Genomic DNA, 24719 nt, shown 5'->3' on the forward strand with positions numbered 1-24719 from the left:
CTTGACAGCCAATAGTAGCGAAGGAGGCGGGACGCGTGAGAATCCGGGAAGTAGCGGTGTTTGGGGAGAATTTCACGGAGATTGGGAACAACCGCGAAGAGGCAAAATGTCGGAAAGGAAAGTGTTAAACGTGAGTGAAAGGAAAGGAGGGGAAAAACATGGCTGGGGCCGGTTGGGGGCCTCGGAGGGTTGGGTAAGGTACTCAGAAAGGGTTAAACGTGGGGTGGCGGTCTACCTCGCAGGGCTGTTGTAAAGAGGCCAGACTATGCAAGGGAGAACATAGTGGATTCATCAGTTATTTCATTAAGAATCGGCTGGGATCCACTGGGGTCTTGCGTCTGCCTAGGCTATTAGTATCAATAAATGATCAGTTATTTCTCTTTTTTGTCTCTTTTCAATTTTCTAAATTGAAAATTGGGGGGGGGTGTTTTTGTCTTTTTAAATTCACTTTTTAGATGTTTTTGTCTACTTTTGTTTTGACTCTGTTTAATTTTTTTTCTTTTGTATTTTGATCTTTTGAATCAAATCAAATTGAAAGCAAAAAGACAAAAAAAGGTCATTTTAATTTTATTTTTATTTTTGGGCATTCTAGAAATATTACCCGCCAGATTTTGATCCATCCAAGATCCCTAAGCTTAAACTTCCAAAGGACAGGCAGTATGTGGTCCGCCTGATGGCTCCCTTTAACATGCGGTAAGAGATGCTTAAATTCTGTTGGGAATATTCAATTTCTAAAATGAGTTGAATGTGTGGCAATCCTGTTTTCTTGAAAATAATAAAAGACAAACTTGGAAAATCTGGCCAATCTGAAAAAAGGCCTTCAAGATGACAAAATGTTAATTCTTTATGTTTATAACTTTGCTATCTGAAGGAAAATTCAAGAGCAAAACCAAGAAAATTACATGCATATTCCAGGCTGGCTGAAGAATTCTGGGAATTGAAGTGCATATATCTTAAAAGTACCAAGGTTGGAAATACTGTGATAAAAGAATGTTGCAGATATTTGGACTCCAGGGTTAAAGCTGCTGCCTGGTTGGCATATTGTGGTATCTAAATATATTGGCCTGATTTGCACATTGTGCTAAGCCAGGGGTAGGCAACCTTGATTCTTTTATGACTCATGGACTTCAACTCACAGAATTCCTCAGTCAGCATAGCTAAGCTGTGATACTTGAATCCAGTTATTCTGGAATCTGATTTTTAAAGTAAGATGTACATAACACACTGACCCATGAACTAGCTGGCTTCTGTGGAAAAGTGTGGTTAGTTCATATTTTTGAATCAATGTGTAAATCATGATTGATTTATCCATTAGTGCATGGCATACACATAGCCACCACGAGTAGCTGGTTCAGCTTTTCTTTTAGCATTCCGTCTACAGATAGTCCTCGACCTACAACAGTTCATTTAGTAACCATTCAAAGTTTCAGCGAAATTGGAAAAAAGTGACATGACTATTTTTCATAGTTACGACTGTTACAGCATCTCCATGTGATCAAAGTTCAGATAGCAATCTAACCTAGAATACTAACCTAACAACTGCAGTGATTCATTTAAAAACTGTTTACAAGAAAGCAAAATGGGGCAAAACTCAATCCCTGTCTCATTTAACAACTGAAATTTTGGGCTCAGTTGTGGGTCATAAGTCACCTGTATCCAAGAACCAGATTCGGGTGAAGACACTTTAAATGGGAAACAATTTTTTTAAATGCTCTTTTTATGTAGAGATTGTTCCTTTACTCAGCCTTACAGGTAGCACTCAACTTGCAAACATTCCTTTAGTGACTTTTGAAGCTTTAACAGCACTTATGACAGCATCCCTATGGTCATGTGATCAAAATCTGGATGACTGGCAGCTGGCATGCGTTTATGACGGTTGCAGCGTCTTGGGATCCCTTTTTGCGACCTGATAAAGTCTACGGGGAAACCAGAGTCACTTAACTGTATTATTAACTTAACAACTGCAACAACAACAACAAAAACAATAGAGTTGGAAGGGACCTTGGAGGTCTTCTAGTCCAACCCCCTGCTCAAGCAGAAAACCCTATTGTCATGGTTCCGATAGATGAAACCCATCGAAAGAACTTCAAGGCAAGAATTCTTCCTTAAAGAGCATTTTATTCAGGAAACAACGTATCGGCACTACATAGCTGAACCCCAAAACTAGTTTCCCTTCCCCCGGATACAAAGTAACCAATTGCAATTCCCACCCCCCCAATAAGCAGTCATAAATCACGTTCTCCAATTAGCCTGAAATGCGGGCTTTCTCCCCAGCTCCTCAGCCCTCCAAAACGTTATGAATTCGTCCTTGGGTTCCCACAAAGCAGCGCTTCTTATTATGGCTAGCTAAGCTTAAGCATTCATCCCAACCCCGCTTCTGCACCTAATTTTTAAATAGAAGAAAAAGCATATTAAATGCAAGGAGAAAATGGCTGCGATTTTCATCGGTTGCCAGAGCGGGAAACATCCAATGTTTACAGCGTTATTATCCCCTATACCATTCCAGACAAATGGCTGTCCAATCTCTTCTTAAAAACCTCCGGTGTTGGAGCACCCACAACGTCTGGAGGCAGTTAGTTCCACTGGTTAATTGTTCTGCCAGGAAATAAATGATCCCCTTATCAACTGTGGCAAGGAAGGCCTCAAAGTGTGGCAAAACTCACTTCACAGCTGTCTTGCTTAGCCACAGAAATTTTGGGCTCAGTTGTGGCCGCAGGTCAAGGACCAATTATGCAAAAATTTCTGCTGGCAGCTCCTGACTCGCCTCTCCCAGCAATAGTAAGTACCGTATTTTTCGGACCATAAGACGCACTTTTCCCCCCCCCCCCAAAGTGGGGGGGGGAAACAAGGGTGCGTCTTATGGTCCGAAGGTGATCCGTATGGCCAGCCCCAACCTCCGCAAGTGAAAGCAAGGGAGATTGCAATTGGCTCCTGCAATCTCCCTGCGGGCCCGGCTTTCTCTTGCAGAAGGCAGGCTGAAACGGAGCAAGGAATGCGAATCGGCCGATCTCGCGCTCCTACGATCTCCTTCGCTCGGTTTCAGCTTCTCTTGCTACAAGAGAAAGCAGGCTGAAACAAAGCAAGGGAGATTCCCTCGCTCCGTTTCAGCCTGCTTTCTCTTGTAGCAAGAAAAGCTGAAACCGAGCGGAGGAGAATGCAGGAGCGCGAGATCTGCCGATTTGCATTCCTTGCTCTGTTTCAGCCTGCCTTCTGCAAGAGAAAGCCGGGCCGCAGGGCGTCCTCTGTAGGTACTGCTCTAACGCGGAGAGGGAAGGACAAAGAGGGAGGGAAGGAAGAAAGAAGAAGGAAGGAAGGAAAGAAGGAAGGGACAATGGGAGAGGGAGGGAGGGAGAGAGAGGGAGGGAGAAAGAAAGAGAAAAATAGAGAGAGAAAGAGAGAGAGAGAAGGAGAAAGAAAGAGGGAGGGAAAACAGGAAGAGGGAGAAATAGAGGGCAAGAGAAAAATAGAGAGAGAGAAAGAGGGAGAGAGAGAAGCAGAAAGAAAGGGAGGGAAATAGAGGGAGAGAGAAAGGGAGAGAAAGAAAGGCAGAGAGAGACAAGGAGAAAGAAAGGGAGGGAAATAGAGGAAGAGGGAGAAATAGAGGGAAAGAGAAAAAGAGGGAGAGAGAGAGAAGGAGAAAGGGAGGGAAATAGAGGGAGAGAGAGAAAGAGGGAGAGAAAGAAAGGGAGAGAGAGAGACAAGGAGAAAGAAAGAGGGAGGGAAATAGAGGAAGAGGGAGAAATAGAGGGAAAGAGAAAAATAGAGAGGGAGAAGGAGAAAGAAAGAGGAAAACAGGGAGAGAGAGAAAGGGAGAAATAGAGGGAAAGAGAAAAATAGGGAAAGAAGGAAAGGGAGAGAGAGAAAGAAGGAGAGGAGAAAGAAAGAGGGAGGGGGAGAGAGGGAGAGAAAGAGAAGGAGAGAGAGAAATTAAATTAGTAACATGATTGTTAGGTGAATCTGGTTTCCCCACTAACTTTGCTTGTCAGAAGGTTGCAAAAGGCGATCACATGACCCTGGAACAATGTGACCATCATAAATATGAATCGATTGCCAAGCATCCGAATGTAAATCACATGACCCTGGGGATGCTGCAATGGTCATAAGTGTGAAAAATGGTCATAAGTCACTTTTTTCAGTGCCGTCGTAACTTTGAACGGTCACTAAGTGAATCGTAAGTCGAGGACTACCTGTACTTTATCATTTTTTTCCTTTTTTGGGGGGGGTCAAGTTTTTGACACGTTGCTGGGTGACATTGCCTTGTCCTAAAAGTAATCCCTTCATGGATTACTGCCTTGTCGTGGCGAAGGGGCTTGCGTAATTCAATGAAGCTATGAGCTATGCCGTGCAGGGCCACCCAAGACGGACAGGTCATAGCAGAGAGTTCTGACAAAACGTGATCCACTGGAGAAGGAAATGGCAACCCACTCCAGTATCTTTGCCATGAAAACCCTATGGACAGTACCAAAAGGCAAAACGATATGACGCTGGAAGATGAGCCCCTCAGGTCGGAAGGCGTCCAATATGCTACTGGGGAAGAGCAGAGGGCTAGTACTAGTAGCGCCAGAAAGAATGAAGCGACTGGGCCAAAGCCGAAAGGATGCTCAGCTGTGGATGTGTCTGGTGGTGAAAGGAAAGTCCGATGCTGTAAAGATTTTTTCTCCATAGGAACCTGGAATGTAAGATCCATGAATCAAGGAAAACTGGACGTGGTCAAACAAGAGATGACAAGACTGAACATTGACATCTTAGGTATCAGCGAACTAAAATGGACAGGAATGGGTGAATTTAATTCAGATGACCATCAGGTATACTACTGTGGGCAAGAATCCTTCAGAAGAAATGGAGTAGCCTTCATAGTCAATAAAAGAGTAGGAAAAGCAATACTGGGATACAATCCTCAAAATGACAGAATGATCTCAGTTCGAATCCAAGGGAAACCATTCAATATCACAGTAGTCCAAGTCTATGCCCCAACCACCAGTGCTGAAGAGGATGAAATTGACCAGTTCTATGAAGCACTACAGCACCTTATAGAACTAACACCAAAAAATGATGTTCTTATCATCATGGGGGATTGGAATGCTAAAGTAGGAAGCCAAAAGATAACTGGAATAACAGGCAAGTTTGGCCTTGGAGTGCAAAATGAAGCAGGGCACAGGCTGATAGAATTCTGTCAAGAGAATACGATGGTCATAGCAAACACTCTTTTCCAACAACCCAAGAGACGGCTCTACACATGGACATCACCAGATGGTCAACACAGAAATCAGATTGACTATATGCTCTGCAGCCAAAGATGGAGAAGCTCTATACAGTCAGTAAAAACAAGACCAGGAGCTGACTGTGGCTCAGACCATGAGCTTCTCCTTGCAAAGTTTAGGCTTAAACTGAAGAAAGTAGGGAAAAGCACTAGGCCAGTCAGGTATGAATTAAATCATATCCCTGTTGAATATACAGTAGAGGTGACAAATAGATTTAAGGAATTAGATCTGATAGACAGAGTGCCTGAAGAACTATGGACAGAGGTTCGTGACATTGTACAACAGGTAGCAACCAAAACCATCCCAAAGAAAAAGAAATGCAAGAAAGCAAAATGGCTGTCTGAGGAAGCTTTGCAAATAGCTGAGGAAAGGAGGGAAGCGAAAGGCAAGGGAGAAAAAGAAAGATACACCCAATTGAATGCAGAATTCCAGAGAATAGCTAGAAGAGATAAGAATGCCTTCCTAAATGAACAGTGCAAAGAAATAGAAGAAAACAATAGAATAGGGAGGACCAGAGATCTTTTCAAGAAAATTGGAGAAATGAAGGGAACGTTTAATGCAAAAATGGGCATGATAAAGGACCAAAATGGCAGGGACCTAACAGAGGCAGAAGAGATTAAGAAGAGGTGGCAAAATTACACAGAAGAACTATACAAGAATGAGCTTAACGACCCTGATAATCACAATGAGGGGGTCACTGACCTCGAGCCAGACATCCTAGAATGTGAAGTGAAGTGGGCCTTAGAAAAGCTGAGCAACAACAAAGCTAGTGGAGGTGACAGTATTCCAGCTGAGCTATTCAAAATCTTAAAAGACAATGCAGTAAAAGTGCTACACTCAATTTGCCAGCAAATTTGGAAAACTCAACAGTGGCCACAGGATTGGAAAAGATCAGTTTACATTCCAATTCCTAAGAAAGGCAGTGCCAAAGAATGTTCAAACTATCGCACCATTGCACTCATTTCTCATGCTAGTAAAGTCATGCTTAAAATCCTACAAGCTAGACTTCAGCAGTATGTGGATCGAGAACTACCAGAAGTGCAGGCAGGATTTCGAAGAGGCAGAGGAACTAGAGATCAAATTGCCAACATACGCTGGATCATGGAGAAAGCTAGGGAGTTCCAGAAAAACATCTACTTCTGCTTCATTGACTATGCTAAAGCCTTTGATTGTGTGGATCATAACAAACTGTGGCAAGTTCTTAAAGAGATGGGAGTACCAGACCATCTTATTGGTCTCTTGAGAAACCTATATGCGGGTCAAGAAGCAACAGTGAGAACTGGACACGGAACCACTGATTGGTTCAAAATTGGGAAAGGAGTCCGGCAAGGCTGTATACTGTCGCCCTGCCTATTTAACTTATATGCAGAGCACATCATGAGAAAGGCAGGGCTAGATGAATCAAAAGTTGGAATTAAGATTGCCGGAAGAAATATCAACAACCTAAGATACGCAGATGATACCACTCTAATGGCAGAAAGTGAAGAAGAACTAAAGAGCCTCTTGTTGCAGGTGAAGAAGGAGAGTGCAAAACTTGGGTTGAAACTTAACATTAAGAAAACCAAGATCATGGCATCTGGCCCTCTCAATTCCTGGCAAATAGATGGGGAAGAAATGGAGGTAGTGACAGATTTTATTTTCCTGGGCTCCAAGATCACTGCAGATGGGGACTGTAGCCAAGAAATTAAAAGACGCTTGCTCCTGGGGAGGAAAGCCATGGCAAATCTAGACAGCACACTAAAAAGCAGAGACATCACCCTGTCAACAAAAATGCGTATAGTCAAGGCTATGGTCTTTCCAGTTGCAATGTATGGTAGTGAAAGTTGGACCATAAGAAAGGCTGAGCGCCAAAGAATTGAGGCCTTTGAACTGTGGTGCTGGAGAAGACTCCTGCGAGTCCCTTGGACTGCAAGGCGATCAAACCGGTCAGTCCTAGAGGAGATCAATCCTGACTGCTCTTTAGAAGGCCAGATCCTGAAGCTAAAACTCAAGTACTTTGGCCACCTAATGAGAAGGAAGGACTCCCTGGAGAAGAGCCTAATGCTGGGGAAGATCGAGGGCAATAGAAGAAGGGGACGACAGAGAATGAGGTGGCTGGATGGAATCACTGAAGCAGTAGGCGTGAGCTTAAATGGACTCCAGAAGATGGTAGAGGACAGGAAGGCCTGGAGGAATGTTGTCCATAGGGTCGCGATGGGTCGGACACGACTTCGCAGCTAACAACAACAACAAAAAAGTGGTACAATGGATGAAAAGGTTGAAAAGCCCTGTTTTAGTATACTGGTACTATTTGGTTCAGAATATTTTTTTTCTTGTTTTCCTGCTCTAAAAACTGCGTGCGTCTTATGGTCAGGTGCGTCTTATGGTCCGAAAAATACGGTAGATGGAGCAAGGCGAGTTGTAGCGTAAACCTCCCTGGGTGAGGGTTAAAACGCTCAGTAAGCAGATGAAGAACGAGGAATTGCATTTCTTGAGATCTTTTTCTATCTTGTAGATGCAAAACCTGCGGTGAATACATTTACAAAGGTAAAAAATTTAACGCCCGGAAAGAGACAGTCCAGAATGAATCTTATTTGGGACTTCCCATCTTCCGGTTTTACATCAAATGCACCCGCTGCCTGGCAGAAATCACGTTCAAGGTAAGGGCCTCTTTAGGCCTCTCTTCTCTTCCAACATAGAACATGGAATAATAAGAGTTGGAAGGGACCATGGAGGTCATCTAGTCCAACCCCCTGCTCGAGCAGAAAGCCCTATACCATTTCGAGTAAATGATTGTCCAGCCTCTTTTTGAAAACCTCCAGGGATGGAGCACCCACAACGCGTGGGGGCAAGTTGTTCCATTGGTTAATTGTTCTCACCTTTAGGAAATTTCTCCTTAGTTCTAGGTTGCTTGATTATTTTCTGTCCATTGTTTCTTGTCTTGCTTTCTGGTGCTTTGGAGAAGAGCTTGACTCCCTCTTCTTTGGGGCAGCCCCTCAAATATTGGAAGACTGCTATCATGTCCCCCCTGGTCCTTCTCTTCATTAAACTAGACATCCCCAATTCCAGCAACCGTTCTTCGTGTGTTTTAGCCTCCAGTCCCCTAATCATCTTTGTTGCTCTTCTCTGCACTCTTTCCAGAGTCTCAACATTTTTTTTTTGTTTACATCGTGGCGAACAAAAGTGGTTGCAGTATTCCAAGTGTGGCTTTACCCAGGCCTTGTAAAGTGATATTAACACTTCACATGATCTTGATTCTGTCCCTTTATTAATGCAGCCTAGGATTGCATTGGCTTTTTTGGCTGCTGCTGCACACGGCTGGCTCCTATTTAAGTGATTAAATTTAAGGGTTTAAGTAGGCTATTTTGCCCTCACATAAAAATAATAAGGAGCAAATGATTATAATAACAGCTTACATCCTGTGATAACACCTTTCTTATTTTGTTGTTTCCTTGTCTTACCCTTCTTTGGCATCTTGTCTAAACTGATTGCATTCAATTGCTTTATCCCATGGAGGTTTTAAGTAGCTTATATTTTGGTATATGTTTGAATATTCTGAACAAACCTCAGGCTGTGTTTTGTTTAAAAATGCCTGACCTGACAGCTTAGGGATGTTAAAGATGCTAGTTAGTACTTTCAGGATAACAAAATAGGGAGTCCTCAACTTATGACCGGTTGCTTAGCGCATGCAACCTAAAAATAAAATGCCATTGGTTGCTCCCCTCCCCAATTCACGTGATCATTTCTGCGGTTTGTAGTGTCCTGCAGTCACGTGACCACGTCTTACAATGCTTTTGCAGAAAACTGTTTTTTACTTGTAAAGTCTTAATACCACTTTACAAGGCCTTGGTAAGGCCACACTTGGAATACAGCATCCAGTTATGGTCACCACGATGTAAAAAAGATGTTGAGACTCTAGAAAGAGTGCAGAGAAGAGCAACAAAGATGATCAAGGGACTGGAGGCTAAAAGATATAAGGAACGGTTGCTGGAATTGGTTATGTCTAGTTTAATGAAAAGAAGGACAAGGGGGAACATGATAGCAGTCTTCCAATATCTCAGGGGCTGCCACAGAGAAGACGGGGGTCAACCTGTTCTCCAAAGCACCTGAAGGCAGGACGAGAAGCAACGGATGGACACTAACCAAGGAGAGAAGCAACCTAGGAGAAACTTCCTGACAGTGAGAACAATTAACCGGTGGAACAACCTGCCACCAGAAGCGGTGAATGCTCCAACACTGGAGGTTTTTAAGAAGAGACTGGACAGGCATTTGTTTGAAATGGTATAGGGTTTCCTGCCTGAGCAAAGGGTTGGACTAGATGACCTCCAAGGTCCCTTCCAACTTCATTATTATTATCATCACCATCATTATTACTGTTGTTATTATTATATCTAGTTTTTGGTAAAGCTGCACCCCTCACAAACCATTGTTTCGCTTAACAACTGCGGCACTCATTTAAAAATTGCATTGATTGGTTTAATGAGTGCTGCAAAAATAATAATAATAATCGTAAGATACCGTGACTGACTTTCAGGCGTTATGACCGCGATGGGCAAGTTCCTCTCTCCCTCCTCCCCCTCCCCCCCCCGGGATGAACTGTACAGTTCCTGTGCTCTTAGGAAAGCTCGAAATATTCTGAAAGACTCATCCCAGACAGTCTGTTTTTGAACTATTACCATCTGGCAGACGGTACTGGATAGTGAAAACAAAGACAAATAGTTTTTAATCCCAGAGCTGTAACCATATTAAATACCGCTGTGTAGTACAACATTGAAGTGCAGTATCAGGGGCAGCGCAACGGTGAATAGAATGTGAAGGATGTGTGTAATATAGTGTATGTTTTTACTTGTGTGTAGTGTAGATCATGGACAGTGTTTAATTTCGTCATGAGGTACACAATGACAATAAAGATATTCTATTCTGTTACCTCCAAACTTAGGGTGTTGTTGTTGTTAGTTGCAAAGTCGTGTCCGACCCATCGCGACCCTATGGACAACGTTCCTCCAGGCCTTCCTGTCCTCTACCATCTTCTGGAGTCCCTTTAAGCTCACGCCTCCTGCTTCAGTGACTCCACCTCATTCTCTGTCATCCCCTTCTTCTATTGCCCTCCATCTTTCCCAGCATTAGGCTCTTCTCCAGTGAGTCCTTCCTTCTCATTAGGTGGCCAAAGGATTTGAGTTTCAGCTTCAGGATCTGGCCTTCTAAGGAGCAGTCAGGGTTGATCTCCTCTAGGACCGACCGGTTTGATCGCCTTGCAGTCCAAGGGACTCGCAGGAGTCTTCTCCAGCACCACAGTTCAAAGGCCTCCATTCTTTGGCGCTCAGCCTTTCTTATGGTCCAGCTTTCACTGCCATACGTTGCAACTGGGAAAACCACAGCCTTGACTATGCGCACTTTTGTTGACAGGGTGACGTCTCTGCTTTTTAGGGTGCTGTCTAGATTTGCCATGGCTTTCCTCCCGAGGAGCAAGCGTCTTTTAATTTCTTGGCTGCCGTCCCCGTCTGCGGTGATCTTGGGAAACGCAGGGTAGCTGTCCTCTATTCTGTGCACAACACGTGGGAACATTTAGGCAGAATGCTTCCTTGCTGTGAGTTGCAAATTTTGACTCGGCCGAGAGCAGCCGATCGTCCACGGTTCAGCCCTTCCGGTTTTCAAGCCAGAGAATTAATGCTCTTCTTCCCTCTTTGTCCTGTTCTCTCTTCAGACAGACCCTGAAAACACGGATTACGCCATGGAGCACGGAGCCACCCGCAACTTCCAGGCCGAGAAATTGCTGGAGGAAGAGGAGAAACGTCTGCAGAAAGAAAGAGAAGACGAAGAGCTGAATAACCCCATGAAGGTGGTTGGCCAGTCCTCAGCAGGGAAAGGAATTTCGTTCTTCCTTTTTTCTAAATAGACTGTTGGCAGAGCAGGAATTGGAGTTCTTTGCTCGGTAGTTTTTTTAATGTCTTCCTGTATAGGTAGTCCTCGACTTACAACTTGGTTGCTTAGTGACCGTTCAGAGTCGTGGCAGACAGAGTGAGACACACGCACGCTGCAGTCACCTGGCCACGTTTTGGGCACTCGGCAACTAGCCTGGCCTTATCGTTTGCCTATTTATTTAGCTCCCACCTTCGTAGTTATTACAAGTAACACAAGATGGTGAACGTAGAAAACGCGCCTTCATCCTACTATTTTCCCCACGGCGACAACCCTGTGAGGTGGGTTGAGCTGAAAGTCACCCAGCCAGCTTTCCTGCCTAAGATGGGACTAGAACTCACCGTCTCCTGGTGATTGGCCCAAAGTCACCCAGCCGGCTTTCCTGCCTAAGATGGGACTAGAACTCACCATCTCCTGTTGATTGGCCCAAAGTCACCCAGTTGGCTTTCATGCCTAAAGCAGGACTAGAACTCACCATCTCCTGGTGATTGATCCAAAGTCACCCAGCCAGCTTTCTTGCCTAAGATGGTACTAGAACTCACCATCTCCTGGTGATTGGCCCAAAGTCACCCAGTTGGCTTTCATGGCTAAAGCAGGACTAGAACTCACCGTCTCCTGGTGATTGATCCAAAGTCACCCAGCCAGCTTTCCTGCCTAAGATGGGACTAGAACTCACCATCTCCTGGTGATTGGCCCAAAGTCAGCCACTTGGTTTTCATGCCTAAGGCAGAACTAGAACTCACCGTCTCCTGCTGATTGGCCCTAAGTCACCCAGCTGCCTTTCATGCCTAAAATGGGACTAGAACTCACTGTCTCCTGGTGATTGGCCACTACTGAGTCTCATTCTCCCTTCTGGAAGAGCCAGACCAGAAGAAACGACGAAAATAAAAATAAGTAGATCTCCCATTTTGCTTTTTTATCTCTGATTCTCGTCTCAGAGGTGCTTTTCCAACAGGCAACTTCATTTTTCTTGGCTTTTTTTTTTTTGTCTTTGAAGACGTTTAGCTTCCTCACCCAAGAAGCTTCTTCATTTCTTACTATTGCTTCTAACTAACTGCCCTCCGAGTCCGAGCACTTTTCTGCTTTTGGTTTTTCCAGGTTTTGGAGAACAGAACCAAGGATTCCAAACTAGAGATGGAAGTTTTGGAAAACTTGCAGGAGCTGAAAGAACTCAACCAGCGTCAGGCCAACGTGGATTTTGAATCCATGTTGCGGCAGTACAAAGATTTTGAGGAACAGCAGAAACAGCGGGAATTGGAGGAAGACGAGCAGGAAATGAAGTGAGCCTCTAGGAGTATCTCCCACTACCGTGTTTTCCCCGAAAATAAGATCCGGTCTTATTTAGTGTTACTACTTTTCTTTTTCTTTTTTTTTTTGCCTCCAAAAGAGGCACCAGGTCTTATTTCCTTGGCCTCACTTCACAACGGTGGCACCGACAGCCCCACCCAGCCGGCTCACTTCTTCTGTGGCCGAAGGAAATGCCTCTGCAGCTGAGAATGGGGCTTCGGCCTGCATTTTGCCGTCAGAGGCTTTTCCGGAAGGCCTCTAAATGGCGAAATGCAGGCCGGGGGGGGGGGAATCCGGGCCTCCGTTCTCGGCTGCAGAAGCCTTCCCGGAGTCGGTACTTCCTTGACTGGGGTGTTGTTTCCTCCTGGATTGTTGGTCTAATGCAGGGATAGGCAACCTTGGCTCTTTTGTGACTCGTGGACTTCAACACCCAGAATTCCTGAGCCAGCCACGCTGAGGGGACAGGGAGAGGTTTCCATGCTGAACCAGCCTGGCTCAGGAATTCTGGGAGTTGGAGTCCACGAGTCATGAGGGGGCCATAGTTCCCTCATGCTGGCTCAGGAATTCTGGGAGTTGAAGTCCACCAGTCATGAAGGGGCCATAGTTCCCTCATGCTGGCTCAGGAATTCTGGGAGTTGAAGTCCACAAGTCATAAAAGGGCCAGGTTTGAAGACCTCCATCCTAAAGGGTTGGACTAGAACAGGGATAGGCAACCTTGGCTCTTTTGTGACTCATGGACTTCAACACCCAGAATTCCTGAGCCAGCCATGCTGAGGGGAAAGGGAGAGGTTTCCATGCTGAACCAGCCTGGCTCAGGAATTCTGGGAGTTGAAGTCCACGAGTCATGAGGGGGCCATAGTTCCCTCATGCTGGCTCAGGAATTCTGGGAGTTGAAGTCCACGAGTCATAAAAGGGCCAAGTTTGAAGACCTCCGTCCTAGAGGGTTGGACTAGAACAGGGGTAGGCAACTTTGGCTCTTTTGTGACTCGTGGACTTCAACTCCCAGAATTCCTGAGTCAGCATGGCTCAGCTTGGAAACCTCTCCCTTTCCCCTCAGCATAGCTGACTCAGGAATTCTGGGAGTTGAAGTCCACCAGTCATAAAAGAGCCGAGGTTGCCTACCCCTGATCTATACCACAGTTGGGTTGCCATTGGAAATACATTGCATTTTGTTGCATTGAAATCCTGGTAGTCCACCTACCTTAAAGCATACTGATTAAGGAATTCTGGGAGTTGAAGTCCACCCAACTTAAAAGCAAGCTAGCTGGGGAATTCTAGGTGTCGAAGTCCACCCTTCCTAAAGCGTGCTGACTGGGGAATTCTGGGAGATTAAATCCACCCATCCTAAAGCATGCTGGCTGGGCAATTCTGGGAGCTGAAGCCCACCCATCTTAAAGCGTGACTGGCTGGGGAATTCTGGGAATTGAAAGCCACATCTCCTCTAAGTTGCCCAGGTTGGGGGTGGGGGGAAACCAAAACCTGTTAGGGAAGATCTGTGGAATTTTGACTTAATATCTGCAGATGCACAATTGGGAAAATAGAAATAGCATGTGATGACTTTACCCTGTCTTTGAACTCAGTCCCCACACTCTCTCCCCTGTCAGTTGCCGACCCACCACTCTCTCCCCGGCTTCTTTCTCACCCAGATCCATGCTGGAGCAAGCCCAAAGCCGGAAAATGTTGGAAGATTCCGATTCGGAAGAGGACCCCGCTCCAGCTCGGCCAAAACAACTTGCCAAGGGGAAACCCACCGACATCCTGCAAGTGGTATGTGGAAATGGTCCTTCAGCATCTTCCGAGAGGCTGGCTGACCTCATGGAGGTGGATAGTCCCTCTTCACGGCGTCTCTACCTGCCTTGAGCCGTAGGGCTGGACTGGGGGGATCTCCAAAGGACCTCCTATAGGTAGTCCTCGACTTACAACAGTTCATTTAGCGACCATTTGAAGTTACGACGCCATCGGGGGAAAAACTGGCTCGTGACGTGTTCTTCACAGTTGCAACCCCGGCTCCATCCCCTTGGTCATGTGATCAAAACTGAGACGCCTGGCGACCGGTTCACATTTAGGACGGTGGCAGCGTTCCCGGGGATCACGTCGTCCCACTTTTGCGACCTGCTGACCAGCAAAGTCAGATTCACTTAACGACCTTGTTGCTAACCTAACGACTGCAGTGATTTCACTGAACAACTGGGGCAAAAAGGTCGTAAAATGGGGGGGACTCAAATCCATGGCCCCACCAAGAGTGTGTGTGTGTGTGTGTGTGTGTGTGAGCGCGTGCACGCACGCGCAACTTACGACTGAAATTGACTGTTAACTATGCAAGTGAGTTTGGTCCCTTTTCATCATTTTTGCAGCATCCCCACGGTCATGTGGTCAAAATTCAGATGCTTGGAAACTGACTAGTACTTATGACGGTTGCAGGGTCATGTGATCCCTTTTGCGGCCTTCTGACCAGCAAAGTCAGTGGAGAAACCAGATTAGCTTAACAAACCATGTTACTAACTTCAAACTGCAATGATGCTCTGAACGGTGGCAAGACCGGTTGTAAAACGGGGCAAAAACGCACTTAACTGTCTTGCTTCGCAACAGGAATGCTAACTGTCGTAAATTGAGGACTACCTATGTCAGGTTTGCTTGGAAGCCTGGGAAAGTCACGTATGGCGATTATGTCACTGCAGGTACTTTGCAGCTGTCATAAGTGTGAGCCAGTTGCCAAGCACCCAGATTGCTATCCCAGCATGGCTATGGAGAATGCTGTGATGGTCATAACAGACTTGAACATTAGGCCCTATCTAACAAAATGAAATTCAGTGGTGAAAAAAGTAAGGTTCTACATTTAGGCAAGAAAAACCAAATGCACAGGTGTCGTATAGGTGGCACCTGGCACCTGGCTCAATAGTAGTAACTGTGAAAGGGATCTCGGAGTCCTAGTAGACAATCACTTCAATATGAGCCAGCAGTGTGCTGCAGCTGCCAAAAAAGCCAACACAGTGCTAGGCTGCATTAACAGAGGGACAGAATCAAGATCACGTGAAGTGTTAATACCACTTTACAAGGCCTTGGGAAGGCCACACCTGGTATACTGCATCCAGTTTTGGTCACCATGATGTAAAAAAGATGTCTAGAATGGGTACAGAGAAGAGCAACAAAGATGATTAGGGGACTGGAGGCTAAAACATATGAAGAACGGTTGCTGGAATTGGGTCTGTCTGGTTTAATGAAGAGAAGGACTTGGGGTGACCTGATAGCAGTCTTCCAGTATCTCAGGGGCTACCCCAAAGAAGAGGGAGTCAAGCCATCCTCAAAGCGCCCGAAGGCAGGACAAGAAGCAACGGATGGAAACTAGCTAAAGAGAGAAGCAACCTAGAACTAAGGAGAAACTTCCTGACAGAACAATTAACCAGTGGAACAACCTGCCTCCAGAAGCTGTGAATGCTCCAACACTGGAAATTTTTAAGAAGAGACTGGACAGCCATTTGTCTGAAATGGTATAGGGTTTTCTGCCTGAGCAGGGGGTTGGACTAGATGACCCTTCCTACTCTTACTCCTCCTCCTCCTCCTCCTCCTTCTTCTTCTTGTTAGCTGCGAAGTCGTGTCCGACCCATCGCGACCCTATGGACAACGTTCCTCCAGGCCTTCCTGTCCTCTACCATCTTCTGGAGTCCATTTAGGCTCACGCCTCCTGCTTCAGTGACTCCATCCAGCCACCTCATTCTCTGTCGTCCCCTTCTTCTCTTGCCCTCAACCTTTCCCAGCATGAGGCTCTTCTCCAGTGAGTCCTTCCTTCTCCTTAGGTGGCCAAAGGATTTGAGGTTCAGCTTCAGGATCTGGCCTTCTAAAGAGCAGTCAGGGTTGATCTCCTCTAGGACTGACCGGTTTGATCGCCTTGCAGTCCAAGGGACTCGCAGGAGTCTTCTCCAGCACCAGAGTTCAAAGGCTTCAATTCTTTGGCGCTCAGCCTTTCTTATGGTCCAACTTTCACTGCCATACATTGCAACTGGGAAGACCATAGCCTTGACTATACGCACTTTTGTTGGCAGGGTGATGTCTCTGCTTTTTAGTGTGCTGTCTAGATTTGCCATGGCTTTCCTCCCCTGGAGCAAGCGTCTTTTAATTTCTTGGCTGCAGTCCCCGTGTGCGGTGATCTTGGAGCCCAGGAAAATAAAATCTGTCACTACCTCCATTTCTTTCCCATCTAAATAAAATTATTATTATTATTATTATTATTATTATTATTATTATTATTATTATTATTATTATTATTATTATTATTATTATTATTAGCCAGGAATTGAGAGGGCCGGATGCCATGATCTTGGTTTTCTTTTTATTTTTTTTATTATTATTATTATTATTATTATTATTATTATTATTATTGTTGTTGTTGTTGTTGTTGTTGTTGTTGTTGTTGTTGTTATTGTTATTGTTATTGTTATTATTATTATTATTATTATTATTATTATTATATAACTTTTATTCATTAAACATGAAACTCAGTCAACTGAACACTCAGATTGATTGGCAATAATAGTTAACACAGGTTGCTGCCAGCATCCTAGGTATCAACCAGGTATCTCCTTAAAATGGAAGCTGTTCCGAGTAGCGCAGTTTTTTGTAGCTTTGCTGAAGTTATTGCAGGAAGCTGCAATTTCTTGATGCATTTTGCAAAGTTTTGGGACATAGTTCCCAATTCCCCGATGACAATGGGTATCACCGTTACATCATCATCATCATCATCATCATCATCATCATATTATTATTATTATTATTATTATTATTATTATTGTTGTTGTTGTTGTTTTTGTTTTTGTTGTTGTCATTGTCGTTGTCGTCCTCCTCATCATCATCACAAGGACCAGTCATAAGCCACTCTTTTTAGCACCTGTGTAACTTTGAAGAGTTGATAAGCTGGTATAGGAATACCAGTCTGCAGAACAAACCTTACATTCACATCTGTTTGTTTGTTTGCGTGTGTGCCTTGCTTACGCAAAATTTGCTCTTGAGTGGACATTTTGGCCCTGATCTAATCCGATCCCCTGAAATTCAGGTGCTTTAGGCCGGGGGTCTTCAAACCTGGCCCTTTTATGACTTGTGGACTTCAACTCCCAGAATTCCTCAGCCTTGCACACGTGCCTGGCTGAGGTATTCTGGGAGTTGAAGTCCACAAGTTATAAAAGGGCCAAGTTTGAAGACCCCTGCTTTAGGTGGACATGGACACCTTTTGCACACAAACCCAGAATTGCAACCCTACTTTGTTTGGTGTCACAACCACAGTAGGCAGCTGGGAGGGTGTCCTTTGAGCACAGCTGCTTTGAGTGTAACCCTGGCTGTTCCTTTTGCTTCCTTCCCAGGACTCAGAGCCGCAAGCTAAAAAGCCAAAGCTGGAAAGCTGGGAAAGGAGTGTGGGAAAACTCTCGGTGAAGACCCAACTCTCGGGGCTGGTGACCGCCAAGAAGAAGCCCGTTTCCGGGGTGGCCAACGGGTTGGGAAGCCAAGAGGCAGCATCAGAACCAGGTCAGGAGGACAAAGGCAGCTCCAGTGGAGAAAGGGCGACAAGGGGGACCTCCGGGAGAAAAGATGGAAGTGAACAAGGGTGGTGAAGTTGAGTTGAGTTGAGTTTAATGTCTACGGAGATTCTCCGTCATCCAGGTCATGGTTTTCCCAAAGTGCTTTTTCTTCTCCAGGAGGCAACTGGACTTCCTTGTTTTTCCTTTGAAGACGTTTCGCTTCTCCTTCCAAGAAGCTTCTTCAGCTCTGACCAGAAGGTGGGGGAAGGGAAGGATTTATACTCCTTGCAGACAGCTGGTCATTTGCATTCTTTTAGAGAGTGGTTGAGGCCACTTGGAGGTTTACCTGTGTCCTCAGGGTCACCTGAGTAGGGCAAATGGGTGTGGAGCATGGGTCTTCAAACGTGGCCCTTTTAGGACTTGTGGACTTCAACTCCCAGAATTCCTCAGCCAGGCATGCTGGCTGAGGAATTCTGGGAGTTGAAGTCCACGAGTCTTAAAAGGGCCAAGTTTGAAGACCCCCTCTGCTGTGGAGCCTCCTTGGCTGCAGGATGGTTCCTGCCCTGGGTCCCTTCACCGTTGAAGACGGGCGCAGGCTGTTGGGGATGAGTCCGTGTTGTCTGCCTCTCCGACTGAAGCGCAAACGGTTCCTGGAGCCTGGAATGATTTCCGGGAATCCGTTCCTCCTCCCGCACCATCCGAAGGGTGTTCCTCCCAAAGCGCACGGCTCCATGTCCGTGGAGATGCTCAGTCAATCCAGGTCAGGGTTGTCCCTTTTTTTTCAGGAGGCAAATGGACTTTTTTTTTGTTTTTTCTCTGAAGACGTTTCGCTTCTCCCCCAAGAAGCTTCTTCAGCTCTGACTGGATGGTGGGGAAGGGAAGGATTTATACTCCTTGCAGAGAGCTGGTCATTTGCATCCTTTTAGAGAGTCGTTGAGGCCACTTGGAGGTCTATCTGTATCCTCAGGGTCACCTGAGTGTTTGCAAGTGTGTGTGGAGCCTCCTTGGAGCTGCTGAAAGGACCGTGTTGCAGACTGGAGATAGATGATGCCATATCCCTCCCCCTCTGTTGAGAGACGGGTGTTCAGTTTGGACATAGATGGCCTCTTTGACCCCTCTTTCAAACCAGTTGCCTCCTTAAAAAGCACCTTTGGGATGAGTTGAGTTGCACTGAATTGAATACAGGTAGTCCTCGGTCTCTCCAATTGAGCCCAACAGTTCTGCTGCCGCTAAGTGAAACATTCGTTAAGTGAATTTTGCCACGCACTATGACTTTATTATTTTATTTTTTTGGCCGCATTTGTTAAGTGAATCCCTGCAGTTGTTTTAAGTTGTCCGCCTGGTTGTTAAGTGACTCTGCTTGTCAGAAGGTCGTAAAATGGGGGATGTCACGTGACCCTGCAACCGCCATAACTAGAAGTCGGCTGCATCAGATGCGACCCTTGGGACGCTTGCAAGCGTCGTAAATAGGAGCCCGTGGCCAAGCGTTTGGATTTTGATCATGTGACCAAAAGGGGATGTTGCGACAGTCGTGTGTGCAGAACACACACACACACACACACACACACCGGTCATAACTCGCTTTTTTTCCAGCACCATTCTAACTTTGAACGGTTGCTAAATGAACCGTTGTAAGTCGAGGATGACCTGCATTTTATTTGGCCAAGTGTGATTAGTCACGCAAGGAATTTTTGTCCGGTGTGCCGAAGGACTCGAGCGTTCCCGGATAGAGGCTCATGCTAGCTTTATCGGTTGCATTTTATTACAGTGTTTTATTTATTCAAATTGATTACAGGCAGTCCTGAATTTCATAGCGATTCATTTAGTGACCGCTTGGAAGTTACAACAGCACTGGGAAAGGTGACAGGACCTTTTTTCCCATTTGCGGCATCCCCTTTGGGTTCATGTGATCAAAATTCGGACGCTTGGCAAGCGGCTCGTATTTATGATGGTGGCAACGTCCCCGGGGGTCACGTGATCTCCTTTGGCGACCTTCTGACAAGCAGAGTGCGATGGGGGAAGCCAGATTCACTTAACAACCGTGTTACTAACCGAAGAACTGCGGGGATTTGCTCATGACAAGAAAGCTCTTAAAATCTGGCAAAAACTCAGCTAGCAACTGTCTTGCTTAGCAACATAAAATTTGGACTTAATTTTGGTTGCAAGTCAAGGTCTGTTCTGCATAGCTGCCCAATTCATTCATATATACACATGCACACACACACACATACAGAGAGAGAGAGAGAGAGAGAGAGAGAGAGAGAGAGAGAGAGAGAGAGAGAGAATCATACACATAGATAGATACATAGATAAGATAGATGATATATTAGAAAGAGAGAGAGAGAGATGATAGATATAGATAGATAGATAGATAGATAGATAGATAGATAGATAGATAGATAGATAAGTTATAGATAAGATAGATAGATGATATATGATAAGATAGATGATAGATAGATGATAGATGGATAGATAGATAGTAAGACAAACAGATGATAAGATAGATAAAGATAGATGATAGATATATTAGATAGAAAGATAGAGAAAGAGATAGATAGATAGATAGATAGATAGATAGATACATACATACATACATACATACATACATACATAAGATGCAGTATATGATAGATACATTAGATAGAAAGATAGATAGATAGATAGATAGATAGATAGATAGATAGATAGATAGATAGATAGATAGATAATGGATGGGTGGAGAGAGAGAGAGAGAGACTGACTGACTGATGTGGGGTACTTGATGCTCTCTGAGCTAGGTTGGTTTCTTGCAGACATTTCATGACCCAACTAGGGAACATCATCAGTGCTAGAAGGGAGTCAATGGGGTTTGTGGAGAGGAGGAGGAAGAGGAGGAGGGGGGGGAAGAGGAGAAGGAGGACTGGGGTCCTTGGTGCTCTCTGAACTTGGTGGTTTCGTTACAGACATTTCACGACCGAACTAGGTAACAGCATCAGTGCTAGAAGCAAGTGTCGAATTTGCTCTTTGTTGATATATACTGGTTGTACTATCAACTCTTGCAGCAACGGTCATAAGCATAAGGACCGGTTGTAAGCCACTGGTTGTAATTGAATAATTGTAAGTCAAGGACTTCCTAGCGTCAACAGAGGGCAGCAGACAGCTGTGTAGTCTAAATCTGTAAGCTAATTGGCACCATAGGAAAAAGTACCAGGATATTCCTGAATTCTAGGCTTGATTACTGCCAACAGGACAATATGGATGTGCCTTGTAACCACCAGGAATTAAGCTGGAGTCCAAAGTCCATTTTTCCCCGTGTGCCAAATGGTCCATAATCTAGGCATGTGTTGCCTCTTTTGGCATGTCTGTCTCTTGTTGAATCTTTAGCCTTAAAATATTTCTGAAATGAAAGATGGAAGTGGGATGCTTCAAAGCACGTGGATCAGGTTGTAGAGCAGTGTTTCTCACCCTTGGCAACTTTAAGACGGATGGACTTCAATTCCCAGAATTCCCCAACTAGCATGATAGATGATAGATAGATAGATAGATAGATAGATAGATAGATAGATAGATAGATAGATAGATAGATGATAGATGGATGGATGGATGGATGGATGGATGGATGGATGGATGGATGATAGATAGATAGATAGTAAGTAAATATTGTAGTTAGATGATAGGTAGATAAAAGATGGATAGATAAGGTAGATAGATGATAGATAGTAAATAATAGATGAGAGAGCGATAGGATTGATAGTAGAGATGGATGGATAGATAGATGGATAGATAGATGTATGGATAGATACATATACATTGTTAATTAGATAATAGATGAATAGATGATAGAGAGTAGATGAAATATGGATGGATAAATTAGATAGATAGACAGACAGACATATAGCTGATAGACCAAAGATAAAGATGAATAGTTGGATATATAGATAGGGAGATGGATGGATAGATGGATATACAGAGAGATGTATGGAGATAGACAGACAGATTAAATAAGATAGATGATAAAAGACAGTAGATAAAATATGGATTGATGGATAGATAGATAGATAGATAGATAGATAGATAGATAGATAGATAGATGATAGACACAGAAGATAAAGATGAATAGATAGAGAAATGGCTGGATGGATAGATAGGTAGATGATAGAGGAATCAGAAAAGATGCTTGTGAAACTGCAGAGCAAAAACATGGAGATTCCCTTCATAGGGCAACTTCCCCTTGAAGGAAGAGACAGTTAGACAAAAGATCAAAAGCATCAGCGAGGCCTCACCTTGATCTTCTCCCTGATTCAAGTGGGAATTGAACCTCCCTTTTTCTTGCGAAAAGTCTGGCTGACTTGATTAGAACTTAGCTACAGGCCGTCCTCGATTTAAAACCGGTTGCTTAATGACCTTTCATAGTTATGATAGACCTCCCTCCCCCCCCCCGCCGCCACACACACACACACACACACACACACACACACACACACACACACACACCCCACAACCAGGTCCAAAGTTTTGGTGGCTTACCACTACAGTCCTGCGGCTGCGTTTCCGGCAATCCACGGTCACCTGGCCACAGTTTACGAAGTTCCTACCGACACCTGGCATTGATTTTTGTGGCAAAGCGGCCCCCTGGCAAAACGTGGGTTCATTTACATGACTGCCGCAAGAAAAAAAAACAAATCATAAATTTTGAAAGGTCGTTAAGCGACCGGTTTTAAGTCCAGGACTTTTAGCTAAATTGGGTCGTCCCAAAGGTGCTTTTTCAGGAGGCAACGGGACTTGCTTTGAAGACGTTTTGCTTCTCCTCCAAGAAGCTTCCTCAGCTCTGACTGGATGGTGGGGAAGGGTAGGATTTATACTCCTTGCAGACAGCTGGTCATTTGCATCCTTTTAGAGGGTCGTCGAGACCACTTGGAGGTTTGTCTGTGTCCTCGGGGTCCCTTGAGTGATGCAAATGGGTGTGGAGCCTTCTTGGAAGTGCTGAAAGGACTGTGCTGTAGACAGGAAATGGATGATATCGTATCACAGATAAACCTCCAAGTGGCCTCAACGACTCTAAAAAGATGCAAATGACCAGCTGTCTGCAAGGAGTATAAATCCTTCCATTCCCCACCATCCAGTCAGAGCTGAAGAAGCTTCTTGGAGGAGAAGCAAAATGTCTTCCAAGGCAAAAACAAGAAAGTTAGTTGCCTCCTGAAAAAGCACCTTTGGGGCAACCATGATCTGGATGACTGAGGATCTCCGTAGGCACCTAAATCGGGTCGATTAGCTGGGTGATCCGCTTTACAGCCACCGTGACTTACTGTCATAAGTTGAGGACCACATGTCTCGGGTTAGTGTTATCTGGGAACCCCCTGTGAGGGGAGTGACCATCTCTCTAGCCTTCGCCTGTGCCGAAGCGGGAAGGGACTGAGCTTCTGATTTTCTCAAGGGTCGGGGCATATGGGCTCGGTAGTCCAGGATTTGGAACGTCCGAGTTGAGAAGAGTTGGCGAAGTCTCCTTGCTGTCTTTCTGCAACTCTTGAATTTTCACCTCTTTTAGGTGGGAAGCAGCACGGCGATTCTACAGGGATCCTGCCCAGCTCAAACACTAAAATCTCTTCCCTCGGCCTTCTGGGGACATATTCTGACAGCGACGACAGTAAAAGTGACTGAATTTTTTTTGAGGGGGGTGGGAAAGACTTGTGGGGTTGTGAGAAGAGGAGATCATCTTTTTCCATTCTGCGTAAATCCCGGCTGAAATCCAGGATGCCCCACTGGACAAGACCGCCGCCCATCACGTTTCCCACCCGGCAAGAAGAGCAGAGAGCATTATTATTATTATTATTATCATTATTATTTTCCATGATGAAAATGGTGTCTTTTCTCGAATATTTCTTCATGCGGCGGTCCCCAATCTTTATGGCTTGGTAGCCGGGCTGGGGAGGAGGAGAGGGCAACTGGGCCATGTGAGTGGGGGGCCGGCATGCATGCTCGTGCGGGCAACTACGCGAGTGGCGGGCTGGCAGGCACGCAGACGTGCACGTAGCTCAGCTGCAAGTTGAGTTGAGTTGCGTGTGCGTACCAGCCGGCCGCTCGTGTGGCCCTGTTCCAAATAGGTGATAGCCCGGTATTAGGCCGCAGCCCAGGGGTTGGGGACCCCTGTCTCAGTGGGTCTCTTGAAGGACCAAACAATCTGGTGTTCTCCGTTGAATGAAAACAACGGCAAATCTTCCCATCCTCTATCTCTTCCTGTTGCCCAACTTTATGTTCCTCAACCTCAGCAGCTTTTATGAGGTGCGGACTTCAACTCACAGAATTCCCCAGCCAGCTATGCTGGCTGGGGAATTCTGGGAGTTGAAGTCCGCACCTCATAAAAGCTGCTGAGGTGTTGACAAACGTGACTTTAAGGGACCTGAAAGAAGGAGAGGCCAGAATTTACCCTGTCATCTTTTTACAAAATGAGTTATTGAGAAGAAGCCGGCCCTGTCCACACTGGCGGACCGAGAGGCCGAATCCCCACCATCTTAACTATTTTCCCTGTCCGCCATTTCCTGGCGGCAGTTTGTCCCCCCAAAATTAAATTTCAGTTTTCCTAGAGTGTCGCTTGTGATGGCAGATGCACGGATTTAGTCCCCCTCTGTTCTCAAGTGAAATCGGTGCACAGGTAAGTCCTCGGCTGAACAACGCTTCATTTAGCGACCCGTTCGACGTTAACAACAGCACTGAAAAAAGGGACTTTCGGCCGTTTTTCACACTTAACGACCGTCGTAAGCATCCCACTGGACACAGGATCAAAACTCAG

At 45.3% G+C, this 24719-nt stretch overlaps 1 protein-coding gene across 2 annotated transcripts; it reads left to right on the plus strand.

Annotated features, from left to right (window-relative positions):
* YJU2 (YJU2 splicing factor homolog) lies at window positions 1-23871 on the plus strand. Of its 2 annotated transcripts, XM_083364546.1 has the most exons (9): window positions 1-130; window positions 593-693; window positions 7756-7900; window positions 10945-11079; window positions 12258-12439; window positions 14093-14213; window positions 17798-17960; window positions 18131-18211; window positions 23478-23871. In XM_083364546.1, the coding sequence occupies exons 1-8, from the start codon at window positions 107-109 to the stop codon at window positions 18160-18162; spliced, it is 903 nt and encodes a 300-aa protein (XP_083220672.1). In that variant the 5' UTR covers window positions 1-106; the 3' UTR covers window positions 18163-18211; window positions 23478-23871. The 2 variants fall into 2 exon arrangements, with proteins under 2 accessions (XP_083220672.1, XP_083220671.1); XM_083364545.1 differs by lacking the exon at window positions 18131-18211 and having other exon boundaries at window positions 2-130; window positions 23478-23851.
* Window positions 23872-24719: the final 848 nt, after the last annotated feature.

This window comes from Vipera ursinii (assembly GCF_947247035.1).
Source record: "Vipera ursinii genome assembly, chromosome: 1".
Classification (NCBI taxonomy): Eukaryota; Metazoa; Chordata; class Lepidosauria; order Squamata; family Viperidae; genus Vipera; species Vipera ursinii.

Excerpts from the sequence above, each read along its gene's own strand:
- YJU2 (XM_083364545.1), top strand. The coding sequence starts at position 107 with ATGTCGGAAAGGAAAGTGTTAAAC. Across the intron at positions 7,901-10,944 it reads TGGCAGAAATCACGTTCAAG|ACAGACCCTGAAAACACGGA; the intron begins GTAAGGGCCTCT and ends TTCTCTCTTCAG. Across the intron at positions 12,440-14,092 it reads GAAGACGAGCAGGAAATGAA|ATCCATGCTGGAGCAAGCCC; the intron begins GTGAGCCTCTAG and ends TTTCTCACCCAG.